Consider the following 14613-nt stretch of genomic DNA (forward strand, 5'->3'; position numbering starts at 1 on the left):
AAGTAATCGTCGATTCAACAGAGATTTATGCTACCATATATTATTCTGATCGATTCATTTGCTTTGAAAGTGTTGATTTCTATGAAAACTATAAATTGCAGTGATCCGTTCCGAAACATATACATTCATGATCAGTAAAAATAGGTGTGAAAACGATAAATTTTAAATGTTCAATATAACTGTTAGTTATCTTTGATTTATACTAATAATAATCTAAACCACACAATGTCTTCGAGTATCGGAAATCATTTGCTAAAGTAAGTGTAAAAAACGATAACTTGTAACGATAACGATAACGATATCATATACAAAATAAGTATGGCAACTGCTTCTGTTTCTTAATGAAAAATTAATTATCTGGAGTGATCGGCGTACATCGCCAAAGTTGCTAGACGAAACTAGTTTTCAACAACAAAAAAAATGCTTACTCATCAAGAATATTTTTAGCTTATGGGAACAAAGTTTGTCTCATCCGTGACAAAATTAGATGCGAACATAATTAGTTATGTACAATTTGTGAAACGATTTGGCAAGTTTCAAGCTGGTCTTGATTTTTGAAGCATTTTTCGTTGGTATGTTTTAAAGCACATTTTACTTTGAAATGACCGCTTGATTGTTGAGTGTCGCAAGTTGCAAGTTGCAAGTGGCAAGTTGTTGTTGTGGTTATTGTTGCTGGGGACTTTCACTTTGAACTTGCGCGCATTCTTGGCAACTGCAAATTGATGTTGCATTTTATGCTTTTGCCAGCTGCCAGCTGCTTTTAGAGGCATTTTTTTTTAAATATTTTTTTTTTTTTTTGCTTTTGCATTTTTCGAATAGTTTCGATCGAGAGTCGCTTATGATCAATTATTATTATTGCTTATTATTTTATTAAAGTCACATCGGCTGCAGTTCGAGGCGAGTGCCAGTTTTAGTTGCTCATCAAGCAGCCTCATAAATAATGTTGTTGGCCATAATTATAGCGTCGCTCTGCTTTTTTCTTTAAGCGCAAAAGCGCCGAATGAAACAACAACAGCAACAGAAAGCAAATGGCAAGAGCCAAAACAGAAAACAAAATGTTTATAAATGTGCGCAAATTGCCGGTTGCCGACAGCTGACAACAAAATTTATGTAAATTGCAATTACCAAATTCGAGTAAGAAAGCGAGCGACCGACCGACCGACCGTCCGACCGACCGTTGATGTTAATGTTAATGTCCATGTCCATGTCCATGTCCGTGTCTCCCGTCTTGATGCAGTTCAGCAGCTACGCTCTCCAAATACATATATATATACCTATATAAATCCGTATTTACAGCCATATCCCATGTCGTTGTTTGGGCCACTGCGCTTACGCGGCGGCAACAACAAACATGAATTTTGTTTAGCCAAAACTTCAACGCTCTCAAGCACAAATTTTGATAAGCGCCAATGAAAGTGAAACCGTGTCACACACACACACACACACTCACATTGAGCCGCCTTTGGGTTGATATATCTGCAGTTGTGTTTCTTGTGTATGCATATCATAAATAAATAAAAGCGCTGACAAACAACCCAAAGGGTCGCTAGCAAACGGGGTGACTCCATTTGATAAGAGAAGCACAACGGAAAATTCAAAATAAATACAAAATATATATACATATATATTTACACACACATATATATAAAGAACAAATGTTGACCGCTTGCATTTCGCAATATTACATTTCCTACTGACGTCAGTGTGTTCGACTATCAGTTACTCTTTAGCCAACTAAATCTCAATCTGGCATTTAAATGTATGCTGTACTTTGTCTATGCCATTCCAAATCCAATTAAAAGGCGGTAAACAACACTCTCAATCCACGATTGCGACTTGAACAAAAATCATTTCTATCATAACAAAAAAAAACATAGCTTTTATTTATTTTTTTGTTTAGGATGTACAATTTTTTTCATATTCACTTAATTAATTTATAATTTTTGTATTCAAAAGTAATCACGAAACACGAAACAAAATCCAAAAAAAAAACGTTGTCCAATATTTGCATAAAATTCAGGATAATTATATGCAATTAAATCACATATTTGGATGCACGTGCCAAAGTTGATGTCTCTAAAATTAAAATTCAAAAAAATAAAATAAAATAAAAAATACAACGGAGATACGTCTTTTGTTCAGGTGATTACCATGAAAATGAAAGCAAAATTCAATTTTCGAGCCAACCTCGAAAATGTGTACATTGTGTGCATACTATACTAATTTACTAAAACCCAAGCATGCCATCTATGCCTGTGCCGAACAGGGAGCTAGAAGGCTCTTCGGATTTAATATACCCTGGTATTATGTACGAATATAGGGAGAGCTGTCCCTTTGTCAAGGCTTGCAACATATGACTCTTATCTGTTGCTAGAAATCGGGTATCATTTCAATTAACTTATAGAATCGGATGTTCTCTTTGTGCTGAATTTATATAATAATACTAATGAAATTTTTGATAAATGTTTAGTTCACACTCTATCTACGAACAGCATTCTGACTCGTTCATGTTTGAAATGTGTGGTTTATCGTCGCTGCTGCTCTAATGTACTACAAAACAGATATGGGAATGCCTCTTTTCATATTCAAACCACAACATATTGATAAAAGTTTCAATTGATCGCATTATGTTTGTATTTCTGCTTTTCAATTTTGTAAGTGAACTTGGGACAAGTAGTAAACTAATGAGCACCGTCAACAAAAGCGAACACTTTAAGCTGACCGATGAATGACGTATTGAATTAAATTGTTGAAAAGACTGCAGCTTTTTGCCAAAGATCCTATGATCCTATGCGGACAGCAGCAGTTGCTGCATTTGCTTACGTCAAACTTACTTTGAAAGGGACCACAAAAGCTTTTCAAAACCACAACATCCATCAATAGCTATAGCAGTACCAGTACCAGTAGCAGTAGCAGTAGCAGTAGCAGTAGCAGTAGCAGTAGCAGTAGCAATAGCAATAGCCGCCTTTTCAAGTCCTGATGCCCTCGTCCTGTTCAGTTGTGGGCGTTGACACTTTGCAAGCCTGGCAACCAAGCCGAAATCCAAAGCCTTTCGCTCAAGTTTTGTTGTCGAGATTGCGGCTGCTTGCTCGACTGTGGACTGTGGACTGTGGATGTGCCTGCCTGCATGGGGATGTTGATGTGCATGTGTACATTGCTGACGCAGGAGTAGGAGGAGCAGCAGTGGGACAAGCAGAGAGGGGAAATGGAGAGGGAGAGAGCAGCGCCAGTCAGGCCACTTGACGTCGCCGCATTGTTTGCAGCTCAGCGCCCGCTATAAATAGTCAAAGACATGTGGCATTTAAGGGCCCACATTCACATTCACATTCACATAGCATCGCCACAACTCTCTATTGGCAACCGGGCAGCAGCAGCAGCGTTGACGAGACGAGTTTCCTTTTTAAAAGCGTCAAGAAAATTCCTTAAAATAGCTAGGAAACCAAGAGCTAGCGAGCCACAAACACTCTGTCCGAGTGTGTACAGTGTGTGTGTGTGTGTGTGTGTGTGTCCGTCCATGTGGTACACTCAGAAAAAATTGCATTTTCTAGTGAAATTATATAGTCCAGGGCCAATGTCGAAAATGGTACCAAATTCTTACTTCGACGTCTTCCGAATGAGCACAATTTTACGCACTTTACAATTTTTTTATTTATATATTTTATTTATTTATTTATTTATTATTTATTTAGTGTGAAGCAAGCAATACACATTTTAAAAATGGGAAATTTAAATTAAAGTTACAAGTTAAATGATCATTGTATGCTTTTGGCAAATTCAAATATTTCCTTTGTCAAAATAAATCAAATAAGTGTAAATAATTGTAAAATAAATTACATTTTAAGTACTCAAATGCTAAAAATTCTTAATTTCTTTGGCTCCAAGTCAAGATTATTTATATTTATTTTATATATGCTCCGATATATTTGGAATCCCTTCGGGATTTGTCTGCACGGAGAGATTTATAGTTCTGTTCAGTCAGCTGTGGTGCTTAAATCATTTATAATTTTTCAGTTACATTAATGATCGATTTCCAAATTAGAAAAGTTTTATTATACTTATTGAAAAATATTGATGATATTGTTGGTGTTTGTGTATTTTCACTGTGTGGCATTTTGCATGCTCTGCAAATGCAGTTGCAGTTGCCGTAGAAATGGTAGCAGTGCCAGTGCCAGTGCCAGTGGCAGTGGCAGTGACAATTCCACAGACGGAGGCACACGACACAGAGGCAAGTCAAGTGGACGACTCTGCGTCAAGTTGGTTAAGCAATTGACTTGCGCTGGTCTGCAGCTGGGAGCTGGGAGCTGAGAGCTGAGAGCTGAGGCTCGGTCTGTGGCTGACAAGGGTCTGTTCTAAGTATGTTGCCGGCTGGATGGCTGGTGGAACAGGCGGGCAGGTTGCTGCAAGTACTGCTGTCAGATGGTTGCATAGAGGCATAGGCAGCTATGTGGCATTTCGCTGGCACTTGCAACGCGCACAAACAGTTTAATTTGATTCTGACATTTTCACATGCCTAGGAATGTACATATAATCCAATCGTTCCACAGTAAAATAATTCATGTGGGACACACTGCGCATTGTAAATTGTATAATGTATGTTGCACGTTGCTCGTTGCTCGTTGCACGTTCACCAAATTGATGTAAACTAGTTCGCAACTCGATTTATAACTGTCTAAGCGACCCATTGTTTATTCATTCTAATTACGCCTACCGTTCAAACAACGAAAGTTCCACAAAGTTTTCCACTATGTTTGCTAATGTATGCGTGTGTGTGCGTGTGTGTGTGTGTGTGTGTGTGTGTGTGTGTGTGTGTGTGTATAGATGTGTATGTAGCAAGGTCGTGTTTAGACACGTTGTCAATTCAGTTAATACATGAATAATACACTGAATAAATGAGTATTGCAAGTGTTGGTCACAGAAAGGTTTTCAGATTTGTTTAAAAATATATGGGTGAACTAGCTTATGAGCTTTGGGTTTACTAATTTAAAATTCACTGCTTAAGAGCGCAACAACTTTAAATTTGATTATGCCCAACTGATGCTGGCGCTGCTGCTGCAAAAAAGAAGAAAAAAATTAAGTTGAGCATCCTCATCAGCAAATAATAATCTGTTTTGCCAGTTGTTGCAACCCAGTTCGTTGTGTTATTTAGTAATGGATTTTAATGCCTGTTTTTTGCTGTCAATGACGTCGTTAAATTGCACAAGTTTATCACTTGCCAGCGATTTTTCACAGTTGCAGAGCTCATTTTCTATTTACCTTACCTGACTAGCATCCAATTCTGATGCCATTAGTTATTAGGCGGCTGCAACTTTATTCGTTCCATTCGTTCTGGCTGACACAGTTTCAGTCATACTTACTTTCCCACTGGTGCACATCTTGCTGATGACTATGAGATGATGGCACGCAAACTTAACACACACACACACACACATATATATATATATATATATATATATATATTCTGGATGCGGCTTTCCCTGGTGATGTGTCAAACTTGTGACTAATGTTTACCATATCACTGCACTCATTCAAAATATGTAAAAGGGTTATCGTGTTGTTGTGCAGACAGACAAAAGAAAGCTTCTCAAATCCTATCCTATCAAGTATATATGCACATATATCATTTAGCAACCTCAAAAGGTGCCCTGTTGTAGGGCATCTGTTAGTCAGACACTCTCCAAATGTGTTTTGTAGTTTGCTATTTTGTTTTTTTTTTTCGGTTTAAACTTATACTTGTGTGTGTGTGTGTGTGTGTGTGTGTGTGTATAATGCATATAAATATATATATATATATTGTTTCTGTACTGTAAACTGTATATTTTCAGCTTCAATAGAATACAAATATTATTTTACGGACCACCCAACAATAAACGGAATCCTAGTCAATTGAATTATTTTTTTTTTTATTATTTTCTCAATAATTCCAGCAAAACTTTGATTTCAATTTCAATAAATTGATTAAATGCTACTATTAAAAGGTAAATGCTCAACTTGTGCTTCACACTTGAGTACCTAATGTGGAACAGCATTACAAGCCACATAAATAATGTAATTTGTATAAGTAAAGTAAAGTCCCCTTTGGCAAATGTGTAATTCACCCAAATATTGCGTGCATCACTTGAAGTTATGGTTTTTGGCCATTTTAATAAGTGCGATAAGTTTGTCAGCTAATCCAATCTCAGAAAATATAAATATGTATGTGTGTGTGTTAGTGTTAGTGTGTGTGTTGTGTGTGTGTGCAGTGATGCGTGTTTCTCATTTTTCATTTCCCACGCACATCTGTACTTATGATTATGTGAGTGGATAAGCCAGTTGCCATTTCATGAAGTTTCCATTGCGGGTTCAGCTTCCTGTGCAGCTTCCCCCAAAAGCACTTTTGGTATCTTCATCTATCGTTTCGTCGGCTACGTGTGTGCCAGTGTGTGATTTACATTATAATAATTAGTTTATGGCAAAGGCACGCGCTGCTTCTGCTTCTGCTTCTGCTGCTTCTGCTTCGGCATCGTCATCAAAATTGCAAATAGAAAGCAATTTCCACACTTATTATAGACACGTGTGTGTGTCTCACAGAGTGAGCAAGCAGAACGAAACACACACACACACACACGCACACACACACACGCACACACACACACACACACGCACACACACACACACACACACGCACACACACACACACACACACGCACACAACAACTGTAAGCTGCTTTCCTTCGCGGGCGCATAATGAGCCACACATTTAACCAGGCAGGAGCGCAACCCATGTTGATACCCACAAACTTGGCCAACTTAAAGTAACTTGGCTAAGCTTTTGCGCTGCTTGAAGTGCATGTGCGCCGCATGCTTCTCAATTTCAGACACACAAAATTACTTTTGCAACTCGTGCCGCGAACTGGCAAGTGGTTATTGGCAACTGGTAAGTTGCGAATAGCGAATAAAGACGTCTTGTGGCCTCATTAGACCGCATGCTTTATATGATGCACAGCAGGTGATTTTCGCCTGTGACACAGTCCGAAAATTGTCATTGCCAGTGCCAATGTCAAACACTGGCCCAAAACTCTTCGCCACTATTTTGAATCACTTTTCTCCTGTCCGGTTTCCATCCATTCGCGTATCAATGACCACAAATACAAGTATAAAGCTGAAAATAATAAGAGTGCTAGGATAGATAGGAATTATGGCTCTTAAGCTGACGAGAATCGGCAGTATAAAAAAAAAAGCATAATGCAATTTTGAATGATAAACCATAGCATAAATGTGAATGTTTGGTGGCCGTACTCTCATTACCAACACAATATACTAAAAAAAAAATGACTGTGTATGGAAAATCAATATATTTTTTTTGATCTACATAAGAATAATATTATTCATAATCTTGTTCTGTGTAGAGTATGTACAGAAATATATGTACAGACTTGCAATAATAGATTCACATACGAAACTATTTAATTTTTTCCTATCCCGGGCTTAAAAAGATGACTCTATTTCCATAAAGCAATTCAAATAAAATAACAAAGTCAGTTTGTTATTATTATGATTGCTGTTATTTTTTCTGCCGCAGCTATATATATTTTGTAAGGAGTTGTGTTTATTTTATGCCACCTACACTGCGAGACTCGATCAAAGGCACTTCTCTTTTCCGCATAAAATTTAAAATATTATTTTTAACATTTTTTTTTTTAATCCACAATAATTGGCTATTCTAAATACGTGTCAAATAAAAAAGAAATTAAATTAATGCATTACATTTTTTTTTTTAATTGTGCGACATTCGATTAAAGGCGGCACTGCCATAAAAATAACAAATTAATAATGTGTTCAACATCCAGATTTGTTTATAACTTTAAAAATTCGATTTGGCATCGATTCAACAACTTTTTGGAAACCAGGTAGTGGGATTTGGGACCATTCCTTAACCACAGCCTTTCGTAGTATAAACTCAATGGCACAGGTTTCCCCACATGTTTTCTATGGGATTCCGGTCGGGTGATCTTGCTGGCCACTCTAAAAGTTTCAAATCCCTATCCTGAAACCACTCACGACAGGTTGAAATAAGACATTTGGATCTGGTTGATGCTCCACCATCGAAATTAAATTTGATTTCATCAGAAAACACCACAGTTTGCCACTACTGGCTTCAGGACATGTGTTCTTTTGCCAAATTTAATGTGACATTTGGAGCCCGCTTCGACTTTATTTTCCTTTAACACTACTTGATAAATTTTGTTAAACACGATGTTTCGATACTTAGCTCTAAGCTTTCTCCTTAGGGTATTGTGTTTTTCCCTTTCCTAGTTTTTAACAGCATAAACACGAGTGATTTCAATCGAACTTCGCAGAGTGCATAACATAGATTTGCACTAGTTCTTAGTCGTTTTAAACAATTAAAACAAAGTAAATAATATATATAGATAACAAAAGAAGGCAGTCAAGTTTGTTCAATCAGTTTTAGCCGAGTCAAAAGGCAATCGGTTGCCAACATTGTGGCCACTTTGAGCTGTCATTTCAATTAGCCACAGCCTCTAGCTTGGCCGTTTCTCGTTAAGTGTGTATGTGTGTGTGTGTGTGTGTGTGTGTGTGTGTGTGTGTGTGCTTTTTTCGCATTCGCATTTGTGTGTATGTTAAAGTTAACGTTTTACAATAACATATTCGCATGCCGTGTGGGCTGTGCTGAGCTGCCAAACAATGAAATATAATTTGTATAATTTAAGTAAGTGCGCGGAGTCATTAGCATATTTCAGTGTGTGTTTGTGTTTTGTGTTTCTTCTGTGGGCACTCTGTGTTAGCCGCGTTTAATGAGGCTCATTAATCATGCCAAACCAATTGCCAATCGACCCAACTAATGAATGAAACACTGTCAACTCACTGACGGCTTGTCTAACTGAATGACTCACTGACAGACTGACTAACTGTCTAGCTGACTGGCTGACAAACTCACTGGCTGACAAACTCACTGACTGGCTGACTGACTGACTGACTTGACTGGGTTTGTTATGCAAATGTTGCGTTTTTTGCCACCTCCGCGACTCACGTGTCGTATGATTAATTTTTCTGTGCAAATTGACGCATTATGCAAAAGGAGTGGTGGAGAGGAATAGTTTGTAAATCGCGTGCCAGGAGTTGCATTTGATCATAATTAATGTGCAATCATCACAATCGCCACCACCACGACATCGTATACGTAATCTGTGTGAGCGTTACACAACCGAACATGAATCCAAATCAAAATGTAAGAAAACAGCGCACCACCACCACCACCAGCACCACCACTGGCCACCACTCTTAGTAGTATTGTAGTAGGTAGCGCCAATGCAGTTAAAAAACTAAAAAAAATATATAAAAAATAACCAACAATTTGCTGCCCATGTGTGGGCCGCCGGACAGAGGAGACAGCTATGAGCTATGGGACAAGCAAAGAAAAAACCACTTACAATACAAATTGTGCCAACAAACAGAGTCTGTTTTATGCTTTGTGCTTGTGCTTGTGGCTGTGTTTGTATTTGTATTTATTTGTAGGTCGCTGAGGCGGAGACTTTGGCTGCTGTTCTCGGCCAAGGGCAAGCCAGCCAAGTTGGCGAAACCACAGAACTGCACAACTTACACCCAAACAGCGAACAAGAACAAGTGGCTCAACAATGCAGCGTTCACTGGGCGTATGCGCAATGTGTGGTTCAACTAGACATCAGGCTGATACCTGTTGGTTGTTGTTTGTTGGTTGTTGGTTGTTGGCTATTTTTATGTGTATCACTTCTGCGCTAGTTGGCTCGTTGGCTTGCTATCTAGTTTGTTGGCTAGTTGTTAATTGGCACCCGCATTTGCTGTGGTCATCCGCATTTCATTCGATGCATATTGATTGGCGGCAACACAGCCAATCCAGCAGAGCGAAATTGTTGTTTGGCTAGGAATTAGTTTCCACATTGAGGTTGCTCATCATGACTGTGGTCGAAAAGAGGACCTCTAATTAATATATAAATTGTGTGTGTGTGTGTGCATATAGGATCAGGATCTGGTTAAAGAATGCGTAATTTTCTATTTAAATTTCAAGGCAGCTTTTGTATTCGCTTAAAAAGGAAGCAAGACAAATATTCCATTTTCAAACTACATTTCGAAACTCTACAACAAAATTAAAACAAACAAAGCAAAACGTGTCAATTCCGCTTTGAGTTTATCACATCTTATTTCATTTATCTGATTATTTACTCAATTTAGTTCCAGTTTGACGAGAGTTATTTAAAATGAATTATGAGCACAAGACCGTAATATGGTTCAGGACAAAATCATGGCTTATGTTAACCGAAAATATATGCATAAATATACTTACTATATATCCTTTCCTACACACACACACACACACAGACACTCACTCAGTCACTCACTCACACACACACACACACCGCGCAGCAATCAAATTAAGCTCTGGTTTTAACCAATTCAGTTCCTTTTCGAAGAGAAGCACAAGTTTGGCACATCATCAAGCCCAAAAATATCAATATTAGTACTAATATGAATACCAGAGAGTTCTGGCAGCGAAGCGCAGACTGCTCCGACTACATGATACCCATTATCCAGAATTCGTCGACATGCAGATTATATTGCAAACAACAAAAACACATTTGTTCTTCAATATTTGTACATAATTGTACACATCCTCTTAAATGTTTTGCTGGAGCACAGGGTATGCTTATAATATGCCTTGAGTTTCAAATAAAAGTTACACAAACTCAATTTTGTAAAAGCGGATTTTTAGAATGAAAAAAAAAAAAAACAGAAGAAAAAAGTGGGGGGTAAGGCGTGCATTGCAAAGGGAGGAGGGTTTAATGGGTTGGGAATAGCCTGCTGCCAGTAACAGACACTGTTTACACTCAAACACACACACACACACACACAGACTGGCAATTTGAGATGCCTTGAAATTGGCAAATATTTATCTGCCGGCATTTTGTTTTCTTCTTTCTTTTTTTTTCTTGTTGCCTGCCCACGCACGTCATCAGCCATTTTGTTGCTGCTGCCAGCTGACTGCGGACTGCCGACTGCTGGCTGTTGACTGCTGACTGCTGCCTGCTGAGTGTCGCCTGTCTTGGCCCCATCCTGTCGTGTCTCTTGGGTGTTATTGATGACAACATTAAAGGCCTTTACACTCCGTACACTACATTACATAGTTGATCAATTTCTATACTTTTATTTGAGAAAAATTACGAATTTACGGGAAAGTTGAGTCGCCTCTAAAGCAGGCAACAGCTAAACTCTAATACTCAACTGATACGAGAGAACAAATTTCATTACTATTTTCGGAATTTGAGAAAGAATTTCATTTTCTGAGAATCAGGAATTGCATATTTTGTCAATGTTTTAAGCAATGCGCAAAAAAATATTAGCAAATATTTATTTGTCTTAAATATAGAAAATATTTACCATATTTACATCATTTAAGACTGTCAATTTAGTGCAAGCCAATGAAAAATGGGCGTTTTCTTTTTCTGAGTGTACGTTTCAACTAAGGACAGCAGCAACAACAATAAAAGTCCACACAAAATATTTAAATCGCAGTTATCGCATAACTCTGAATGATTAATTACGAACACGTGAGTCGGCACGAATCTGAGCGCGAATTGTGGTTTGTTGTCCCTGTTGTTCTCGTCCGTCATGGATCGTTGTTGTTTGCGTTTGGCATGGCAAATGCTGCTTTCCTCCACACACGTTGTGTGCTGCTGCTGCTGCTGCTGCTGCTGCCCAAAGGCAAATGCAAAGAGCAACTAATGCCAAAGTGTGGGAGTTGCTAGTTTGTTGCCACGATGCTTGTTGCTGTTTACTGTTTACTGGTTGCTGGTTGCTGGTTTGTTGGTTTGTTGGTTTGCTGGCTTGCTGGTTGCTGGCTATAAGTGCTGCCTGTGGCCATGGCCAGCTGAAAGCGGCCCACACAGAGATGCCGTCGGCGCTAACGAGTTGCCCGGCGACGACAGTTCTTGTGTGCGGTTGGCCAGAACTTTAATTTTGATTCTTTTTGTTTTTCTTTAGTTTTATTTATTTATTATTTGTTTTCTGTTTTTTTGTTTTGTTTTTTTGTTTTGTTACTAACCAATTTGGTGCGGCGTCGGTGCGCTGACTTTGAAGCTGTGCCACCCGTGGACGGCCCACGCTACCGGCCAAACTACTGCTGTGCTTACTGCACATGACCATGGCCAAATGCTGTGCGGTGGCAGTGGCATTATCCCGCCTGCGGCCAGCAGCCACTTGGCTTAATTCAACTGGCGTTAAATTGTCGCCTTATTATTGCCAATCATTGCGAGCATTTGCATATGGCGTCATCCAGCTTCAACTTTATACAACTCAACCACAATCGATCTCTGTCTCTCCCTCCCTCTCCCTCTCTCCCTCTTTGATTGATCTATCTACGGAAATCGTAAAAGAAATAAAATCGAATTCCTAATTCGATTCGATTAGATTTTTTTTCTCTTTTTCTTAAGGGTTAATGTGATATTTGTTAAACGAATTAAACTTTGAATATACTTTAACTGACACATTGCATTTTGTTTTGTTTCTTTTCTGCCGTGCAGATGAGCACAAATTAAATTCTGGCTCATGGGAGGATACCTTGGCGGAACCAGAACAACAACAACAACAACAACCACAACTCCATTCACATCAACATCAAACGCAGCAGCAACCGCATCTGAGTCAGACATCGTCTTTCATTGTATCGCCCGGTCACAAGGCCAGCGTTACAACTGCACAGTTGCACAGCGCCTTTAGTCGCCGCATCGCTGAGCAACACCAACAGCAGCAGCAGCAACAGCAGCAGCAACAACAACAGCAACCACAGCAGCGGATAAAAGGCTGCCAGATCAGCCAGCAGGCAGACAGCGCCACAATTGCCGGCGGAAGCTTCAGCGCCAACGGTGGCCAGGCTGCCGTTGGTGTTGGTGTCGGAGTCGGCGTCGGTGTCGGCGTTGGTGCAAGCAGCGCGAGCAGCAGCAGCGATCGCGACACAAAATCACCGTCGCGCGGAGAGAGACGCGAGGCGCCGCAAGCCAGTCACTCCGACGAGGAGATCTTTACCGAAGAGGAGCAGACCAGCAGCAGCGTGAGTTCGTTAAGTGCCGGCAATCAGCGCAATTCGCAATTGCGTTCCACCTTCAACAAGGCCAAGCAGCATTTGTCCTTTGACAAATGGCGCACGGCTGCCAACAATTCCACCTCCGCCTCCGCCGCCGCCACCGCCGCCACCAACAACACCAGTTCCCAACACAACACAAACACTCAGTGTAGTCCCAGCGACACAAATATGATTATGCGTCGGGCCAGCGCCTGTACGATGCCCACCACCGGCACATCGGGGGGGGCATCGGGGCAGCGCGAGGATATTACAACGCCGGGTGAATCGCCGGGCGGACGTTTGTCGCGCTGGTTCTCGATACGACGCGGCTCCTCGCATCAGTACGATGTGGGTGGACGCGATGGTCGTCAGTCGATCAATGCCAGTTTCGATATACCGGATGCATCTGCCGCCGGCAGCACATCCATGCCAAAGCCAACAAATGCCGCTGGTTCAGCGATATCAGCGACGCTGGACGCCGCCTCGCCACAGAAGCTGGCCAATTTGGGCGCCAGCAAAATGATGCCCGGTGTGCCCGAGGTATGTTTGCCACCGCTCCCGCCCCCTACTCCTAATTTCCAAATATGACAAATATATTAATATATTCTTATTTCTGTTTAGTATGAGGATGATGAGAGCTCGACGGCGGGCAGCCGACGCTACGATATGGACCTGATGACACCGCCACCGGGCAGTCGGAACAATTTCGTCGCAAATATGGGTCACAGTCGGGTAACGGCGCCATTGCTGCCACCGGCGCCACAAGGCCTTTCGCAGCAGCAGATCAAGAGGCGCCTCATTTTGGCGGCCATCGTTCAAAGTGAGAACTCGTATGTGGCCACATTACAACGTCTAGTCAATGTGAGTACACTTGAAGAAAAGCAAACACAATTCTTAACTTTATGTTTATATTTTTTGTTTATTCAACAATTAATTGCACAAGCCCCACAAGCAAATGCAAAACGTTCTCGTTCTTAATTAAATAAATTAAATAATTGATTCAAGGTACATTTTTAGTTTGGCAATTTTATATTAAAGCTAAATATCTTAGTTTAAGCAATCAATTGGTTAATTTATTAAACATCTAAACTGGCTTAATTTGAGCACAATTGTAATTATCGCTCTTTGCATCAGTTCTTTTTTTATTATCAAATTCATTCCTTAAATTCGAAATGAGTTTCGCTTTTTGTCGCATTTTGACAACATTGATTTTTGCATGGCAGCGCTTTCAGCTAATTTTGTACCTGGTTAAAAGTCATTTCGGGAACTGCTCTTTAATTTTGGTTTCTGTTTTTTTAGTTGTCAATCGGTACAATTATATCGGTTTCAAACAACGACTCAATCTTCAATCAGGTTAAACACATCTTTCGCACAGAACTTGATCTGTTTCCGCTACCTTTTGGTTGGGCTCCTGCAGCTGTGCTAGGAATGTCTGTCAGCGTTGTCTGCAATGCATTCGCAGTATCGACCACATTATCCACTTTAAGAATAGCATCAACATCCACATCAGCATGTATCATTTT

General features: G+C 40.0%; 1 protein-coding gene across 1 annotated transcript in view; it reads left to right on the forward strand.

The window, feature by feature from the left end:
- LOC6565113 overlaps positions 1-14613 on the forward strand; it is a 92270-nt gene that overhangs the window by 71931 nt on the left and 5726 nt on the right. Inside the window, exons 4-5 of the mRNA XM_043216287.1 lie at positions 12552-13630; positions 13712-13951. Coding sequence (XP_043072222.1) covers positions 12552-13630; positions 13712-13951 — 1319 coding nt within the window. The remainder of the gene's footprint in view (positions 1-12551; positions 13631-13711; positions 13952-14613) is intronic.

Source organism: Drosophila grimshawi, unplaced genomic scaffold, assembly GCF_018153295.1.
Source record: "Drosophila grimshawi isolate 15287-2541.00 unplaced genomic scaffold, ASM1815329v1 contig_848, whole genome shotgun sequence".
Taxonomy (NCBI): domain Eukaryota; kingdom Metazoa; phylum Arthropoda; class Insecta; order Diptera; family Drosophilidae; genus Drosophila; species Drosophila grimshawi.